The 19677-nt window shown below is 38.3% G+C and overlaps 1 protein-coding gene across 5 annotated transcripts; it reads left to right on the plus strand.

Annotated features, from left to right (window-relative positions):
* The first annotated feature begins 7501 nt into the window (after positions 1-7501).
* Positions 7502-18284, plus strand: LOC132392210 (pro-glucagon-like). Of its 5 annotated transcripts, none has more exons than XM_059966049.1 (7): positions 7502-7607; positions 8179-8282; positions 9391-9552; positions 11971-12090; positions 12355-12486; positions 13610-13774; positions 15114-18284. In XM_059966049.1, exons 2-7 carry the CDS (start codon positions 8188-8190, stop codon positions 15148-15150), a joined length of 711 nt encoding a protein of 236 aa, XP_059822032.1. In that variant the 5' UTR covers positions 7502-7607; positions 8179-8187; the 3' UTR covers positions 15151-18284. The 5 variants fall into 5 exon arrangements, with proteins under 5 accessions (XP_059822032.1, XP_059822035.1, XP_059822036.1 ...); XM_059966052.1 differs by having other exon boundaries at positions 9394-9552; XM_059966050.1 differs by having other exon boundaries at positions 7523-7607; positions 8182-8282.
* Positions 18285-19677: the final 1393 nt, after the last annotated feature.

The following is a 19677-nucleotide window of genomic DNA, read 5'->3' on the forward strand; positions in this document are numbered from 1 at the left end:
TATTCTTTGTGCAGCTTCATTATTCAGGGAATGGGATATAATATTGTTCAAGAGCACATAAAATTGTGTGGAAAAACTGAAGAAGATGATTATTGGCAATGTTCCCTTTAAGGTGTGTGCATACACATATCCTTCTCTACTAGCCCACAAAGAAATTTTAAACCACATGCAAAAGGTTGTCACACTCAACCTTGTTGGCATGTTAAGTATATCTCCTGCTTGTACACAATCACATTTCCTTTTCTGGATTTGATGCGGATGCTGTTAGCAATGTGGAGTTTGCAATAATTTGTCTGCAGGTTTTAAAACTGGCTTTTTTATACTGCTTTTATTGAAGAAATTATTGATTCATTATGCCAAATTCCAAAGAAGCAAAGGGTGTACTTTGATGTCACTCACAACAGGTCTAGCTCCAGTTCTAGGTTACAATCTCTCCAGATAAAAGTTTTCTCTTCAATTACAAAAGTGAATCCTTTACCCACCTTCTATCCTCAACTGAATACAAGATCAATCAGTGCAATGTACCCATCACTCTCACCAATCAATATTCCCTCTAATTTGTAAAGACCATTGTGACAAAAATCTTGTGCTGTGCAAGTGTTTGCGAGTGACAATAAGATGTGTGTACTGAGTTTTAAGTGGAAGTAAACCTGAAGCTACTCTGATAAAAAGCCATTCTGCTTTAAGTGAAGAAGCAGTTCTTTTTGTGCTTCACACTCTTTATCAACCTGTCAACTAATTATCAGCCATGAATACCTATGTTTTCCTATGATGTAGGTGCTTTACAATACCTATCAAATATCCCTCATGACAAATATGAAATAAATAAGACCATGATATCTTTAAGTCTTTGTGTTTATGTGTGTTTGTGTGTGTTGCTTGTTAGGAGTTTGAGGATATTTGGTATGACACCAAAAACACTCACTAATTTCTACACTTGTACCATGGAGAGCATTCTAGCTGTCTGCATCATTGTTTGGTCTGGGGAGAAGGGGCTACTGAACAGGACTGAAGCAAGCTGCAGAGTGTTGTAATATCAGTCAGTTCCATCATGGGCACTAGCCTCTGTAGTATACAGGGCATCTTCCAATAGTGCTGCCTCAGAAAGAGAGTGTCCATCATTAAAGACCACCCCCCATCACCCAGGACATGTCCTCCTCCCATTGCTACCATCAGGAAGGAGATACAGAATCCTGAAAGTGGACACTTAGCTTCTTCCCCCGTCATCCAATTTCTGAAAGGACTTTGAACTCATGAACACTACCTCACTACTGTTCCAATTCCTATTTTTTGCACTACATATTCAAATATTTTATATAATTGATGTAATACACAGCTTTTCCCTCTACTATTATGTATTGCATTGTAATACTGCCACAAAGTTAACAAGTTTTACAACATATGCCAATGACGTTAAACCTGATTCTGATTCTGAAATGAAATAACCAATATGAATTCTAAAGAAGCTATTTCTAAAAATATTTATTTCTGGTTTGCAATCTGCTGCACTCCAAATAATTTTATCATTCAAAGTGACTCTACGCAAGGTTCAATAGGAACAATCCAATGACTTGGCCATTATGATGGAAGGGGTCTGGCAACCCATTCCAACAGTTAGGATTTGGACTTGTATCCATTCTAGTTAAAGTATTTTTTTTTATCCCAGTGAAGCACAAGTGTTGCCTATTTCATCCCATCCTACACCATTCATAAATACCAGACGGTCAGTTCAATTGGCCCCAAACTAGGTGGCACAGAATTGGGGACAGGAGTGGGGAAGTTGATAGTGAAGTGGGCAGACAAACTGGAATTAGTGTAAATTGGGTTTAATGATTAGCAGGAACGCTATGGTCTGAAGTGTCTATTTCTATGCAATCTCTTTCTAAGATTCTATGACTTAAATCTTTGAGTAACTACACTGAATGTTAAAGATATATGCTACAAGCAAATGCCCACCCCAGATATTCTCTCATCTCCCACACCTATTGGGCAGAAGAAACAAAAGCTTGTAAGGGTGTACCTACAGACTCAATAACAGCTTCTAGCCTGTTATCAGTCACTTGAATCGATCTTTTGTATGATAAAATGGACTCTTGACCTCACAGTCTACCTCATCATGCTTATACTTTATTTTGCATTGTTATTTTTTACCTCATTCTACCTTAATGCACCGTATCTGATCGACATGAACTGTATGCAAGGCAAGCATGGTACCTGTGACAATGATAAGCCAACACCAGATGGTCAGACAGCATCCGTAGAGAGACAAGTGGGGCTACATTTTAAGATTAACAGCTATCATCGAATTTGGGAAATATTTGGCATGAAGTAAGTTTAATGTTTGGTAGCAAGTGATCATAGTCAGAGAGAGAAGATAATGATAGTGGAGTGGGAAACAAGATAGCATTTCATGTCAATGCCCCTTCATGATAAGTTTTAGATAAACACAAAAGTTCTTCATCATACTCATTTCATTCAACAAGAAGATATTGATTTGGGAACCTTTATGAAACACTTCTGGGTTCTCTCGGTGCAAGGATTAAAGTGACGAGGGACATCGAAGCATCAGAGTGAGTACTGGCTGCTTGCCTTTTGATCAGTTGCTCTGCACCGGGAAGGGGAGCCTGCCGCTGTACAGAATGGAGTCCAGGTACTTTTCTGTGTTTTGGATTTGGACATTGGACTGTAGACTCTTCTTTTCAGTCTTACAGTTTTTATATTCTGCATTTTTTTTCCCTGATCTTCTTGGGTTTTTTTTTATAAGGAGGGTGTTTTGGGGGTTGATGTGCCTGATGTGCTTTGTTAATTTTTTTTGTGTGAGATGAGATCTGTTATGTTTGGTATTTTTGTGCGGGAGGAGAGATTTGGGGGTTGATGTACCTGTTTTTGTTCACTATTTTTAGCAGTGAGGTTGGATTTGGGGGTGGATGATTGTCCTGCCTTTCACGTTCATGGATACCTAGAGAAATGAAGACTTGTATACTTTGCTAACAAATGAACCTTTGAATCTGAACAACAGTTATTTTCCGGTTGTTAACAAGTCACTTCTTCAAATCTTTGTATTAGTTTATGCTCAGGAGATAAAACATTTGCCCTTATTTGCATTAAGAACACATTTGAGCATTATTTTAGAACTCTAATGTACCAATCTCTTATAAGTTTTAAAAACAAGAAAGTCTCAGATGCTGGAAACATGAAATGAGATAAATGGTCAGGCTGCCCACAAAGCAGTGGGGCTATTTACCCACAGCTGGGGGTCTGGTTCATGAGCACCAGGGCATGTCCACACGCCGGTGGGCTTGCATGCTACATTGTGCAAGGGCCAGACCTTCTCAGCATCCACATTACACTCAGTGGCCACCTTATTAGGTATTTCCTGTACTTAATAAAGTGGCCAGTGAGTGTATGTTCATGGTTTTCTGCTGCTGTAGACAATCCACTTAAAGGTTCAATGTGTTGTGCATTCAGAGATGCTCTTCTGCTCACCGCTGTTGTAACACATGCAGTAACTATGTGTGCTACCGTTGCCTTCCTATCAGTTTGAACCAATCTGGACATTCTCCCCTGACCCCTCTCATTAACAAGACATTTTCACCCACAGAACTGCCACTCACCGGATGTCTTTTTGTTCTTTGCCCCATCCTTTGTAAACTCTGGAGAATGTTGTGCATGAAAATCCTGAGAGATACTCAAACCACCCCATCTGGCACCACCAATCACTCGACAGTCAAAGTCACTTAGATCACATTTCTTCCCTATTCTGATGTTTGGTCTGAATAACAACTGAACCTCTTGACCACATCTGCACGCTTTTATACATTGAGTTGCTGCCACATGATTGACTAATTAGATGTTTGCATTAACAAGCCAGTGTACTGGTGCACCTAATAAAGTGGTTATTGAATGTATATTGCACATATTTAATTTTTTTGTTAGTATTAAAACTCTTGCTAACACTTCTAAGCCTTTTCATACCTGATGGTATGTAAAGCTAAGATAAAAAATCAATGAGATTTTTACATTAGAATACATTTGTATTCTAAAACTGTTTTGCAAATGTATACAGTACATTTAGTGCTAACATAATTTCCTCATCTATTTTGTTATAATCTTTATAATTTAAAGATTTGTGAATTTTACAACATTGCTACATACTATGAAAAGAAATCCATGAAGATTAATTCAGGAATTATGCGTGTGTAGCAGTTAGCGTGACACTATAACAGCTCAGGGTGTCGGAGTTTGGAGTTCATAAGGAGTTCATAATGTCGTTTATAAGGAGTCTCTGTATGCCCTCCTTGTCGTATACCCAAGATCCTCCAATTTATTCCCACAGTCCAAAAATATACCAGGCAGGTTAATTGACCGTTGTAAATTGTCCCATAATTAGGTTAGGGTTAATTGGGGTTGTTGGGGGTTGTGGTTCAAAGAGTTGGAAGAGCCGTAATGCTAAATTAACAAATTAATTTATATCCAATATTAAAATCTGAAACACGATGAGATAAAACAAGCAGAATAAATATTTCACAAGCTGAAAATTAATAGCAGCTTTTACTTTTGTTATTCTAGTGAATGGTCATAAATATGCCTAAACTGTTTTAAGAATGTGTTATTTTGTGTACTTAACAACCAAACTAGAATTTATCACTGTAACTCTCCGGGTTTATGTTGGGTGGGCATCCATCTGTCTCGAAGAACAATGAGTGATGGTGATCTTCATCAGAAGCCTGGGCGGAAGGTTATGGGGATCCTGAGATGCCCAGTTGTCAAGATCCCCCTCTCAGCCTCACCACTGTAGTCTAAAGGAAAGTTTATGAAGCAACACGTTTGGCCCAGCTTGGCTACTGGAGCTGCAAGAAGGCTGTTCAATGATGTCCAGCCGCCTTAGCGGCTCTACTGCTGCTTTGCTATCTGGGTTTACTCCCGTAGCCTTCGTCTCTCCTGAGGCTGCCCACAAAGCAGTGGGGCTATTTACCCACAGCTGGGGGTCTGGTTCATGAGCACCAGGGCATGTCCACACGCCGGTGGGCTTGCATGCTACATTGTGCAAGGGCCAGACCTTCTCACCATCTTCTGTAGTTCAGCCTGAGTCTGAAGGGGGTTCAATTTCTGTGTGTCAACAGCGAGGAAGCACTACATGAGGCTTGCTGTAGGAGAGGCCATGTATTGCCAGGGAAAGACTGACACATTCATCTCTCCTTTTCACAAGACTGCTAGTCAGTGGTGGAAGCCGAAAGTGAGAATGACAAGCACTACGCACTACACTACCACACTAGACGTGTCACAACAACCATTTTCACACAGGTTTATATATAGTCAAATTTAATATTGATTTGTTGATATAAAAAAAAAGAAAAAAACTGGACATGAATTGCACAGCAAAACAGACAAAATGCTGGAGGAGCTCAGCAGGTCAGGTTGCATCTATGGAAGTGAATGAACAGTTGATGTTTTGAGCCAAGACTCTTCTTCAAGACCGAAAAGGAAGTGGACAAGTCTGATAAGAACATTCTTATTCTCTCTCAACTTTCTTTCCAGTGTTGCTTTTGATTTCCAGCATCTGCAGATCTTCTCGTGCCTGTGACATTAATTGCATATTTTACTTATGTCAATGTTCGGATTAATTGAATGGAACTGTTTTCAAATAGAAAATAAAAACAACTTTACTCCCTTTGTGCTATCTGTTCTGTTTAATTATCAAAATAGAAACGGTCTTAGGAACACATATATAGCTGAGGTGTCTATTACTTTTGTAGTAATTTTATGCATTGCGCTGTACTGCTGTCACAAAAAAATTTTCATTTTATGTGTAATGATAAACCTGATTCCTGTATGGGTCTCTATTGTGGACTGAGAGTGGGAAGGGGGCAAGGAAAGAGGAATCATGGTTGGGGAAAGGGGAAGGGAGAGGGGAGAGAGTAATGATCAATAAACCAGCTGTTTGGGATCAAATGACCGTGCCTGGTGTTTCGGGATTGGGTGCGTCTGTGCCCGCACCACCCCCCTGCCCCGGCACTCCTTCTCTGCCACCTGTCCCACACCCCTCCCTCGGTGTTCCACCCTCACCATTCCCAACATCTTTTGCTTCCACCAGATTTACAAACTCACTCTCTGCTCCACATTGACAAATATAATACTGTGCAATACTCTTAGGCACCTACTTATATATACATGTGCCCTTTGCACAATACTGTATATCCAAAAGACCTTTTCTATGTAAGTGCTTAGTGTTTGTAGTGAAAGTAAGTCAGTCTTTTTAAAAGTAAAATGTAAGTTTTCTACTGATGAAGTCCTGACATACATTCTTGACCAGAAACATCAACTGTTTACTTCCTACCCTCGATGCTGCCTGACCTGCTGAGCTCCTCCAGCACTTTGTACGTTGCTCCAGATTTCCAGTATCTGCAGTCTCTCTTGTGTCTAACTGTTTAACTATTTCTTTGCAAATGCCATATTAATTTCAAAGCAATACATACAAAATGCTGGAGGAACTCAGCAGGTCAGGTAGCATCTATGAAAACATATAAACAGTTGATGTTTCGGGCCGAGACCCTTCTTCAAGTCTGGAAAGGGAGGGGCAAGATGCCAGGATGAAAAAGATTCTTCAGAAGAAGGGTCTCAGCTGGAAAAGCCTACTGTTCATTCATTTCTGTAAAAGCTTCTTGACCGAGTTCCTCTAATATTTTGTGTGTGTTGCCTTGAATTTCCAGCATCTGCAGAATTTCTTGTGTTTGTGTGTTTGTCTGTTTACTGAGATATAGCATAGAATAGGTCCTTCCAGCCCTTCGAGCTGCGCTGCCTTGCATTCCTCCTGATTTAATCCTCGCCTAATCACGGGGTAATTTACAATAACCCGTTAATGTTCCAACCACTATGTCTCAGGACCACGGGAGGAAACCCACACGGTCGCGAGGAGAACGTACAAACTCCTTCAGCACAGTGGTGTGAATTGAACTTGGGTTGCTGGTACTGTAGAGTGTTGTGCTAATCACTATGCTACTGTGTTTCCCATATTAATTTATATTAATTTTCCCCATCACCTCATTATTTATTGGTACCTGTGGGTATAATGTTTTGATAGTCTGAGAAGTCTGTTCCCTTGGTATCACTTGGTTTCAGAAACCACAATTGCGGCTTCATCAGCACTCTCCACTAACTCACTGGTTTTCCCTACATCGTCAAAATCACTGAACACAAACATTACACAATGTAAAGAAGCGGAATGGCTTTGTTATGCACCATTCACTTTGAGCTAAAAGCGTGAAATTGTTTGGAAAATAGGAAGTCATCCGGAAGAGTAAAAATCTTAAGTGATTTCCCTGAAACTTTTCAAATCAGGTGGAAGGCAAAGTTTACAAAAAAGGATGATTCAACAATTGGTAATCTAAAATGTCAGAGAAATGAGGATGGTAGCATCACAAATTGAGTTTCTCTAAATGGAAGTGATGATGTTTTGCCCTATTGCTCAACCACCCTTTTACTATATAAGGGGATTAGGTGTCGGCAGAAGCACAGATAAGCTTTAGGAACCATCAACACCTCTTGGAGGAAGAGAAGCTGCGGTTTCTCTCAAGGGTTCATTCTGATTGTAAGTGGTTCATCTGGAGGTAAGGATGAATTTAGCAACCCTGAAGATGTTGTGGAAAGTGAAGTGATTCGATACTGTAGCTTGTCTTTGAAAAACACTGGCGCAAGCCCAGGGTTGGCCCATGACCTGCTGTGAAGTGCACTGCACTGCTGCAGCATGAACGGGGCTGCAATATGCCTAAAATAATACTAGATTTTCTTTATTTTTCAATAGGCTTCTTTAAAAATAATTTGTAACTACTTATTTCCTCTAGTTAACCTATTTATCATTCCTTATCCGATTCAACTGCATTGGTTTGATTCGGCTTGTTTGGAATATTGTTTTCAAAGTTGCTTACATTGGATATATCCCAAATGTTTTTTGTGCTGTACTTGTTAAACAGATTAGACTACTGCCTCTTTTAAAAAATAAAGAGAATAGATACAGGAGTTCATGTTTCTGGCACTCAGACTGTTGGTGGGGTGATAAGCTTGATTCTGAGCAGTAACTCCAAGCATTTTGCTGAATAATTCCTTGATATCTTCAGCAGGTTGAAATCAGATGTCTCTCTTGTACCTTTTTGAACATTTGGGTTTTTTTTTCCCCCGCAGCAGAATAAAATGAAAGGCTTTGCCTGTGTCGCTGCCCTGCTGCTTTTGATGCTGGTACAAAATAGTTGCCAAAAGCCGATGCACGGCACAGAAGAAATATCAAGGTAGGATATAATTTAGAAAATTAAAGTGCAAAATCTAGTGCGTACAATGAACATTGCAAGACCATTATTCATGAAATTTAAGCACCCTATTAAATTGACAAATTTATGAAAAATTCATCCATTGTTCTGACAAACTGTATTTCATTGGCTCAAGCACCTGCTCAGGAAGTTGAGCATTTTTTATTATTACTTAAATTAAGTGTAATATCCTTAACCAGAACTAACATTCCGATTATTTCATAAATGTCATGAGCTGCCGTATAACAACAAAATGTCATGATTTATGCCAGTATATATTAAACCTGATTCTAATTCTGATTCAGCGTCTCATTGATATTTGTCATTCCAGCCACTGTTGTAATAGTTAGGGATTCCAAGTACCCTTTAGTCTTGTTCTGTATTCACTTATTCATAGGTAGTTGAAAGGGGGGTGTCAGAACTGCTTTTCTTTGTGCCATTTATCTGTGTAAGTCATTGCAATCTCATTAACTAAGTTAAGCAAATCCGGCTTTCCCCTGCTCCCCCCAGCACTGGACTGGAGACTTGGAGATGTTGTTCGTTGATTGCTAAATAAACCCAGTCAAAATTAAGTTTCTACTGATTACACATGTTTAGAACTGTTTGAGAATACTCCTCAAATTGAATTTTAGGTAAAAAAGCACTCATGGGTGTGATAAAGATTTTAAACATTAAATAATTATCTAATTTTATAACTATGCCTTAATGATTTGGGTCATTTTCAGTGGGTTGGTCTACTAGAGGCTGTGAACTCCATTTGAAATGCTTGTTTATAATACTAAGAATCATTTCATAAATGCATTAAGGTACTGTGTGTTTTTTAATGTGAGGGATTAGTCAATTGTAGTGGTCCATGACACACTACACGTTTGCAACTAAATTTGAGCTTATCTTTGAACTGAAACTCACCCACTACATCGAAAGCATATTTTCTCCTGAATGTACACTGAGTGAGATCCAGAATAACACGAATAACCATTTAATTTGCTATTTCCACTGTTGTGGTAAAAGGAAGATTGTTAGGCATGTAGTATAAGTGACTTCATGCTTCATGGCCAATTAGGTAATGATACACAGCTTTATTTCTCAGCAGTACATTGCAGACATCAGAAAAACAACTGGATACGTCCAATTCACTGCAGGATGTGAAACGCCATTCTGAAGGCACTTTTACCAGTGATTACAGTAAATATATGGACAACAGACGAGCAAAAGATTTTGTACAATGGCTGATGAAGGCAAAACGAAATGGGTAAAATATATTCCTTAAGCATTTCTTTGGACCTTTAGATAAATAGCATTAGTAATGTTCAGCAACTTGCTGAGATCATTTCTGTGGGTGATATATTTCCTTCACTTTTTTCTTTCTCTTACTTCTAGATAATGTAAAGAATCATTCTTTAGCATTATGCTTCAATTGCTGGGGTACATCTATTTGATATAAAGTCGATTGTTGAGAAACATATTTAAATAATGATTTATGCAAAGTGAAGTAAAAAACTCTCTCCAAATTTCTAATAATAGTAAAATATTAAAAGCTCAAAGAAATATATTCCTTTCGATAGATAAAACTATCTCTTACAATTCTTGCTTCCATCTCTCTCTGGAAAGATGTAAGTGGTCAAATTCAGAGAGGTCTTATTCAGTAAAAGCTCCGTTGAAGTAGTGTAAGTAACCAAAATGCTTGTTTTATACTGTTTACTCATACGAGGGGTGATTGATAAGTTCATGGCCTAAGGTAGACGGAGTCAACTTTAGAAAACCTAGCACATTTATTTTTCAACATAGTCCCCTCCTATGTTTACACACTTAGACCAGCGGTTGTGGAGCATATGGATCTTGGACCTTCAGACAGCGTCCACAGATGGGTGATTGATAAGTTTGTGGCCTGAAGTAGAAGGAGATGAGTTATACAGCTCTTGAAAACTCATTTATATTGTAATCATTGCTTATGTATTCTTTCATGTGCAATGGGAATTTGTATGTTTGTAAGCCCTTTATTAATATATCAATTGTATTTTGTTCAAATTATTAATGATAATAAAAAGATTGAAAAAGAAAAGAAAGAGTTATACAGCTCTTGTTAGATGCACATGCAGTTCAACTCTTTCAGTGATTATGCAGAAAGTTTAAAGTTAATAACTCATCTCCTCCTGCCTTAGGCCACGAACGTATCGATCACCCCATTGAGTTATTAACTTCAAACTTTCTGCATAATCACTCAAAGAGTTGAACCTCATGTGCATGTAACGACAGCTGTATAACTCATCTCCTTCTACCCTAATCCACGAACTTATCAATCACCCCTGCTGTGGACACTTTCTGGAGGTCCGAGATCCGTATGCTCCACAACTGCTGGACTAAGTGTGTAAATGTAGGAGGGGACTATGTTGAAAGATAAATGTGTTAGGTTTTCTAAAATTGACTCCTTCTACCTTAGGGCACAAACTTATCAATCACCCCTCATATGTTCTTGGAAAGTTCTTACAGAATTTCAGGATAATTTCAATCACTCATATGTGTCCTTCTTTAGCTTCATGGTAAATTATTTTCTCAATCAGTTATCTGAAGAAATATCTCCCTTACACTTCTATTACTTCTACTACATTTTCAATGAGCATTCTCGATGATTAGAACAATTACTGTTCTCAACAGTTTCAAAGACTTCATTCTATTCCTCAAAGAACATTAACAGCAGGTAATTACAACACAGAAGAAAACCAATCAGTTAGTAATGACCATACAAGCAAATTAATTAAAGTTCATTAACTTTCCACCATAATTTAGATTCTTAACATGTAAACAATTGTCTTTCCTTTTGGTATCTGTACATTTCAGTTGAAGGTTTCTTCTTCTCTGAAGAAGATTTATGAACTGATGTTAGCCTCTCTATTTTCACCATGATGCTTTCTGATCTTTTCTGGATTTCTAGTAGTTCACATTCACATTTTTGATACCCAGCATCTCCAGAATTTGTTTTCGCTTTCAATCTTTTAATCTAATCCACTACCCAATCTTTGTGAATTTCAACTGAACACTGGGTTGTAGAGCTCAGAATTACAAGTCATAATCACGAGTCTCATGGCAGTTCTAATTAAAACGTTTACTTTCTTATTCTCACATATAATACTTTATGATTATCTGTGTGAAATTGCATCTAACACCTCCAGTCCCAGTTGTTAGTTGGTTTAAAATCTTTGAATCTTGTTGCTTAATAATCAATAGTAATTTTTAGGGTCCCATATCATTTTCCACTCAGAAAGGTTACAATTTATGGTTTTCTTGTTCTTAAGCCTATTTTCTATTAGCGGTCATTATTTAAAACTAATGATTTTTTTACACTTTTTGTTCCATCCTAATAATCCAGTCAGCTAAAAATACTTACTTTCTTGGTTATTAGAAAAAAAATCTAGTCATACTGTATCTTCACTTGCTGTATAAATCAAGATTTAAGAGCATTTAAAATACAAAATCTCAGATCATCTGCAAACATTTCACTTCATGAGCAAATACCTTTTCACAGTAATGTCATAGCTATTAAACATGTCAGTTTACGTTACAAATGTTGCATCTCTAGAACAGTCCATAAATTCTGAAAGTTGTAAAGGTGCTACTTCCTGGGGTAAATGTTATGTGCTACTTATCTGTAATTTATTTTCTGTTCAATCAGTGACAAAAGAAAGAGACATGCGGAAGGAACTTACACAAGTGATGTAGATTCACTTTCCGACTACTTCAAAGCAAAGCGCTTTGTAGATTCACTTGCAGGTTATGGAAAGCACCAAAATGGGTAAGTTATTAATCACTGAAACATTCAATATGTCGCTCTCAATTGTGATCATACTTGCTGTTTCAATGGGTGCAATTAAGCTTTCTGAACAAATCATGTTTGCCGTGCGAGTGGATGCCACACAAATCTCTTGCATTCTTAATTTTAGTATTTTGTGTTGTTTTCAACTGGTGTCATATCTTTGTCAAAATGTGCATGACATGTTAATGTTATTCTAACTACCAGTTCCACTCATATAAAGAAATATTTCATGAAAATTTTCAGGGGCATTTCCAAGAGAAGCATTGAATCTACCTTCTCAGAAGAAAGTTACAAGAATGACTTGGATTCTTTCCTGGAGGTGAAGGCTGCAAAGGACTTTATTGACTGGCTAATGAAGGGACGTGGCAGAAGGGAGTAAGTAATCATTAAATGATTCACAACTGACCGTCAGAAACAGCATGCTTTGTCACTGCTAAGCAACTGCTTTTTAAACAAGCCCCATTAAATAGGTGCTCCTGATGCAGCTTCCTCTACTTTGGTTATACCCATGTAAATTAAGGGAACGCTTCCTCAAACAACTTCGTGCCATCCCCCAAAAGCGGGACTTCACGGTGGCCAAACGGTTTAATCCCCATTCCCATTCTGACATGTCGATTCCTGGTCTCCTCTCGTGCCAAGATGAGGCCACCCTCATCGTGGAGGAGCAACACCCTTATATTCTATCTAGGCACTCTCCAACCTGATAACATTAATAGCAATTTCTCCTTCCGGTGAACAAAATTTCCACTCTCCACCTCCAACTTACTCTATTCCCCACTCTGACCTTTTACTTTTATTGATTATTTCCCCCGGGTCCCCTTCTCCTTCCCTCTTTCCTATTCTCACTGTCGTCTCCTATCAGATTCTGTCTTCTCCAGCCCTTCACCTTTCCCACCCACTTGGCTTCACCTCTCACCTTCCAGACAGCCTCTTTCCATTCCCCCCACCTTTTCATAGATGCTGTCTGACCTGCTGAGCTCCTTCAGCATTCTGTGTGTGTGCTGTTAAATAGGAAAAATAAATCACTATGTAAAAGTAATAAGTTCTATTGATAATGCAAGTTCAGTTAGGTAAATTCAATGGTTAAAATTATGTCACTGCTAAACAGAAGGTAACATTTAATTATTATTACTGTTCACCCGAGTGCTCCGGTTTCCTCCCACAGTCTAAAGGTATACTGGTTGGTGGGTTAATTGATCTTTATAAATTGCCCCACGAGGCTAGGACTGCTGGGTGGAAAGGCTCGAAGGGCCGGAAGGTCCTATTCTGCACATTATCTCAATAAATAAATAATATAATGGTGATGGAGGAAAGGGTTTTTATTACATAACTGAAATTAAGTTGTCCTTGTAGTTATGTTATGATAGTGTTGCACAACTTTAACTAGAAGGCTAATTGTTGCTCAAGTTACCATCTCATTTAATGACAATCCTGTAAAACTATACATTCTTAATTTTACTTTGATATTAGTGGTCTAACCCCCTTGCCATATTTTCAGATATCCAGAAGATGGTAAAGAAAATTTGAATGGAGTGATTTCTGAGGACTTGGACAGAAGGCATGCTGATGGAACCTTCACTAGTGAAATTAGTGTTGTCTTGGATACCATGGCTGCCAAGGAGTTTTTGAACTGGCTTTTAAAGTCCAATCCCATCCAGTCAAGGTAAGAAGCAACACCTGCTTCATAAAAGTTCAAATCTGAAATGTTAAGTCTCCTTCCCTTTTCAACACTGCCATGCTAAACTACTGCTACATACATTCATAGTCTGGAATTTTCTCCTTGTATTTTGCATACTGTGGAATGGGAAATGATGGATATGAAAAATTGCTCCTTTAGTTAGACTATTTTCATTTATAATAATAGATCTGGGAAAAGCCATTTAAATAAAAAAATCAAATTTGTATAGTTTCCACTTTAAGATTTCCAAGTAATACTTTTATTCAAAACTTTTCATCCATCTCTTCCCAAGCACATCTAGCCAGTTCAACAAATATACAAACTACGCCTGAACATGTGATAAAGTTTATATTGGTATCAACGTTATTCATACCGCATTAACTAACACAAGGAAAAAATATTGAGTGTAAGGGAACATTGTCGAGGTGCTCTCATTGAAATTTATTTAAATTTTGCGTATTTTACTATGGGTATGCTGCCAGTTTACCCTCTAGATCAAGTTGAAGATTATCCCCAAAATTAAGTGAAACACAATATTATTCCATATCTTTAATGCAACAATGCTCTTAGAGTCAAAGAGTCATAGAAAAGTACAGCAGAGAAACAGGCTCTGCAGCCCTCTTAGTTTCACTCATTAAATATTTTGCTATATTGTGATTTTGTAATGTGTAATGCGGCGTTCATCATTAAGAACCACCCTCCCAGGACATGGCCTCTTCTCGTTGTTACCATCAGGAAGGAGGTACAGAAGCCTTAAGGCAAACACTCAGTGATTCAGGATAGCTTCTTCCCCTTTCCCACCTGATTTCTGAATGGACATTGAACCCATAAACGTTACCTCACTACTTTCTTTTTTATTTCTGTTTTTGCACTGCTTCCTCAATTTAACTATTTTATAGACTGTAGTTATATACTATGAACCACACACTGTAATTCAGAGTTTTTTAAATATAATCATGTATTGCATTGTACAGCTGCTGTAAAGTTTACAAATTTCATGACATAAGCTGGTGATATTAAACCCGATTCTGATTCAAGTTAAACAGATCTCATCAGCAAACATGTTGGTTATTAGATTTGCTACATATTCAGGTTCAAATAATTTTCTGTGGTGCCTTTGATCTTAAATGTCCATGATTTGCCTATATCCAATCTGGCCATCTCATGTTTGCTATTTTAATGAGATGAGATCTAAAAAATATATTACATTTATTAGTATCACATTCACTGTTTGATTTGAGCAATATTATTCACAGATCTTTATGCAGCTTTATTTTCCAAATGTGACTTGAGCAAAGATGCTAACTGCTGCTCTCCCCCACAGGGACTCCGAAATCGAATTTTTCAGCGAGTTCAAGTAAAGAAGAGACTGATTTTGGTTTAGCATGTTTGTGTTGTAACATTGGCCATGCCTCGATAAAATATTTACAGCTTTTTGTTGTGCGAGTGACACAATGTTATATGAAGCCATATTACTTTGCATGCAAAAGAATTGACTTAAAGTGTAATGTGTGTTGAAGTAGGAACTTAGGTAAATAAACATTATTAAAAGGATAGTTAAAAGGAAAAGCATTACAACTATAAGATTCACCACAGCAATTCTGTATCGTACAGTACACCAAACTACCTGTTCAGATCTATTTTAGGAAATTATTTTTCTAACAAGTAATTTGTATATATTTGAACAAATAATTGTAATCAATATCTATTTAAATCTTTTGGTTTAATTTAAGCTCCATTTTTTTAAAAATGGAGTCTAATATCCCAGTATGAGATTAGTATGTTTTCAGCAGATAACTAACGCAAAGCTTTTAAGGTAAAAACAGTAAGCATGAATAAAACTTTACATGATATTAAATTCACAGAATCTTCATTATGTTCAGGATGCAAAAGTATGAATTTTCAACTCTATATTTTTAATCAAAGGGCACAGTGCAGAACAACACATTAGTTTCTTTAATCCTAACAATATTCATGATAGCTTAGTGGTTAGCACTATACTTTACAGTATGGATAACCTGGGTTCAATTCCCGCTGCTGCCTGTAAGGAGTTTGTATGTTCTCCTCGTGACCTTGTGGGTTTCCTCTGGGTGCTCCAGTTTCCTCAATAATCTAAAGACATACTGGTTGGACGGTTAATTGATCACTATATATTCCCCCATCATTAGGCTCAGATTAAATCGAGGGAATTGCTGAGCATGTAACTGAGAGAGAGAGAAAGAGAGAGAGAGCAACATAATTGCAAAGGTTTTAGATATATACATTTAGGGGGAACCAGAAGATTTTAGGAAAAGATGAAAGCTTTCGATTTAGAACAGAAAAAAAAACAGGGAAAAAAGATCAAACACAATGTCAAAAGGCCTCTTGCTATTCTTCACTTCAATTGAACAAAAACAGAAAAGGAAGTAATTCTAAAAGGAAAAAAATAAAGCTATGAAATGAGAGGCCCTTTGAACCTATGTCCCATCGTGAGAGGTGGAAATGTGTAAGGCCGGCCAACAGGGCTCTGATAAAGCTGTGCAGGCCAATCCCCTGTACAGTGAATACAATGGCTTGCAGAAACTGATGAACTCCAACGATACCACTGACTTTGGACAATGGAGACGGGAGGTCATTGATGGCCTATGCTCAACTGGGAGCTAACTGCCCAAGAAGAAGAAGGATCTTTGAATTACACTTTAAATATAATGATATTTGATATCCATGCAAATGCATAAATATTCAGCCTTATGTCGATCAAGATCCTTCTAATAGTTGCACAATGCCTTTGGCTGGCTAAGAGGTAACCCTGTACAAACATCAAATTGTACCCCTGAATCTTTGATGACACAGGATCCCCTCAACCCACCGGGATAATTCTTTACATTATGCAGACCCAAGAGATTCAGTAAATGCTGGAAACACAAAGTATGTTGGAGGAACTCAGCAAATTGGGCAGTATCTACGGAAGGGAACAAGCAATCAATACTTTGGCTGAGATCCTTCATCTGGAGATCCTACTATATGTATTCAGGCTCTAAGGGTAGGGTTTGAACTCAGCAATAATTCTAGCGTGGATGAGCCAAGCTAAAGTAGTTGGGCTAGACAATTTTGGTCCTGTACCACAGCCTGGAATTGGCATTTGCAGTCCTCCCAAGAGCAGAATTACCTAGTCAGAATGTGGAGAGCTTGATATGTTGACCCTCTCCCTCTGTCGACCCAGTAGCATAACCTGAACTGCAATTGAGGCTCAGTGGGACAGTAAGATGGTCCCATCCCCCAAAATAATCCTGGTAATCTCTGACGGTCTCAAATAAGGGGTGGGCTTTTGGTGATTGATTGTAGATGTCATAACTTAAGTGCCAGGCCAGATTGAAATGGTCATGGTATTGGGGTCGGAGGAGAGAGATGATCCAGTTCAGTGTGCTGCAATATGCCTGGATTTGTGAATTTCTATCAGATTCTTGATTGGTCAGGGCATGAAGGGATACGAGGAGAAGGCAGGAGACTGTGCTAAAATCCATGATGAAATGGCAGAGCAGACTCAAATGGGCCAAATGGCCTAATTCTGCTCCTATATCGAATGCTGTTATGGTCTTAAGGTTGAAATATGAATCTCAAGGTTGTATAAAGTATACATACTTTGATAATAAATGTACATTGAACTTTGGACTTACAATTGGCTTTAATAATTTTGTATTGAATTCAGAGAAATTTAAAAACAAATCAAACAATAATGAAAAAAATTAAAATGCTTGACCCCGGTGCAACTGCAATACAGATTTGGGAAAAGAATACCAAATGTAGAGACTAAATGATGAGAACAAGGCACATAAATATAGCCTGTGCCTTTTTTTGAGAGTGAAAGACTGAGAGATAATTTGATAGATGAAACTGAAATGCAAAGGAAGTTGAAAAGCTGAAAACCTAACCCAACATATCGATGTAGCTATAAAGAAGGCACAAAAGCAACTATATTTCTTTAGGAGCTTGAGGAGATTTGGTATGTCACCAAAAACTCTTACAAATTTCTGCAGATCTACCATGGAGAGCGTTCCGGCTGGCTGCATCACTGTCTGGTATTGGCTGGGGTGGAGGTGGTTGCCACTGCACAGGATCAAAGCAAGTTACAGAGAGTTGTAAACTTAGTCAGCTCCATCATGGGCACTAGCCTCCGTAGTATCCAGGACACCTTCAAGGAGTGATGCCTCAGAAAGGCAGTGTCTATCAGTCAGTACGCCATCACCCAGGACATGCCCTTTTCTCATTGATACCATGAGGAAGGAGGTACAGGAGCCTGAAGGGACACACTCAATGACTCAGGAACAGATTCTTCCCCTTTGCCATTCAATTTCTGGATATTGAACCCATGAACCCTACTTTGCTAATTTTGTTATTTCTATTTTTTGCACTACTTATTCAATTCAACTATTTAAAACATATATACTTACTGTAATTCAGCTTGTTTACTCTACTATCATGTATTGTATTGTACTGCTGGCACAAGGTTAATAAATTTCACGACATATGCTGGTGATATTAAACGTGATTCTGACTCTGAGATATGAAGAAACTATTTTCTCTGATAAGTATAATCAAGAATCAGTGGGTCAGCCATCCAGGACTAAAACCAGGAAGCATTTTCCAGTCAAGGATTAGGAAAAAAATTGAAACTTTTGCATGTTTACTAAGGAACAGGGTTCTCAGAAGGCTAAATAGACTTAAGGTACAGAACAGTAGCTGGTGTGATTGGTAAAGGAGGATCAGGAGAATGATCCCTCTGCTTTAGATGATTATAATTAAAATTAGAATTTATTTTCTTTTATTTGAAAGTAGTACTAAGAGCATTTTGGTACAGCACAATACAAAACTCTTAGCCACATATATATAGGTAGGATGCATTGCTCTTTTGCACAGTACTGTATTTGTCAACAAGGAGTGGATAATGAGTTTGCAAATCCGGCGGGAGCAAAGGTTGTTGGGAATAGTGAGGTTGGAGGACAGGGGCAGGTGGGTGGTGCAAGAGCAAGACACACTTACCCCGAGACACCAGGCGAGGTCATTTGATTGCAAACAATTGGTTTATTCATCATTACAGAATGTCTTTCTGATGCTTCCCACTCCCTCTCCTCTCCCTTTCCTTTTTCCCAGCCACGATTCCTCTCTCCTTACCCCCTTCCTACTCTCAGTCCACAATAGAGACCTGTATCAGAATTAGGTTTATCATTATTCACATAAGTCACGTTTCTGTAGCATCAGTACAGTGCAATACATAAACTTGTGTTAGTACTCGGCAAAGGTCTGATGCACCCTAGCTATATACATATGTCACAGAGTCATAGAAAAGTTCAGCACAGAAACAGACCCTTTAGCCCATGTAGTCCATGCTGAAACATTTAAATTGCCTAATCTCATCGATTTGCACCAGGACCATCGCCCTCCATACACCTGCCATCTATGTACATCTCCGAACTTCTCTTAAAAGTCTAAGACTTTTGCACAGTACTGTCTATATTTCTCAGAAACAATACCTTCTGCATTAGAGATGTATCTTATGGTACATTCTAACTGGCTGTTGATGAGCATGCAATCACCTTCAACCTTTGGTGAGAAGCATATGATTCACTTTGTTCTCCTCCCGATGTACTGAACACACAAAAACAAACAACTGTCCGTGGACTTCAGAAAGGGAGAGTTGAGGGAACATGCACAAGTCCTCATCAATGGCTTAGCAGTGGAAAAAGTGAGCAGTTTCAGATTCCCGGGTTGTCAACATTTCTGAAGATCTATCCTGGGCCCAACATACTGATGCAATTACAAAGTCAGCAGCTATATTTCATTAGAAGTTTGAGGAGATTTGGTATGTCAACAAAGACTCTCGCAAATTTCTACCGATGTACCATGGAGAG

Source organism: Hypanus sabinus, chromosome 4 (genome assembly GCF_030144855.1).
Source record: "Hypanus sabinus isolate sHypSab1 chromosome 4, sHypSab1.hap1, whole genome shotgun sequence".
Lineage (NCBI taxonomy): Eukaryota > Metazoa > Chordata > Chondrichthyes > Myliobatiformes > Dasyatidae > Hypanus > Hypanus sabinus.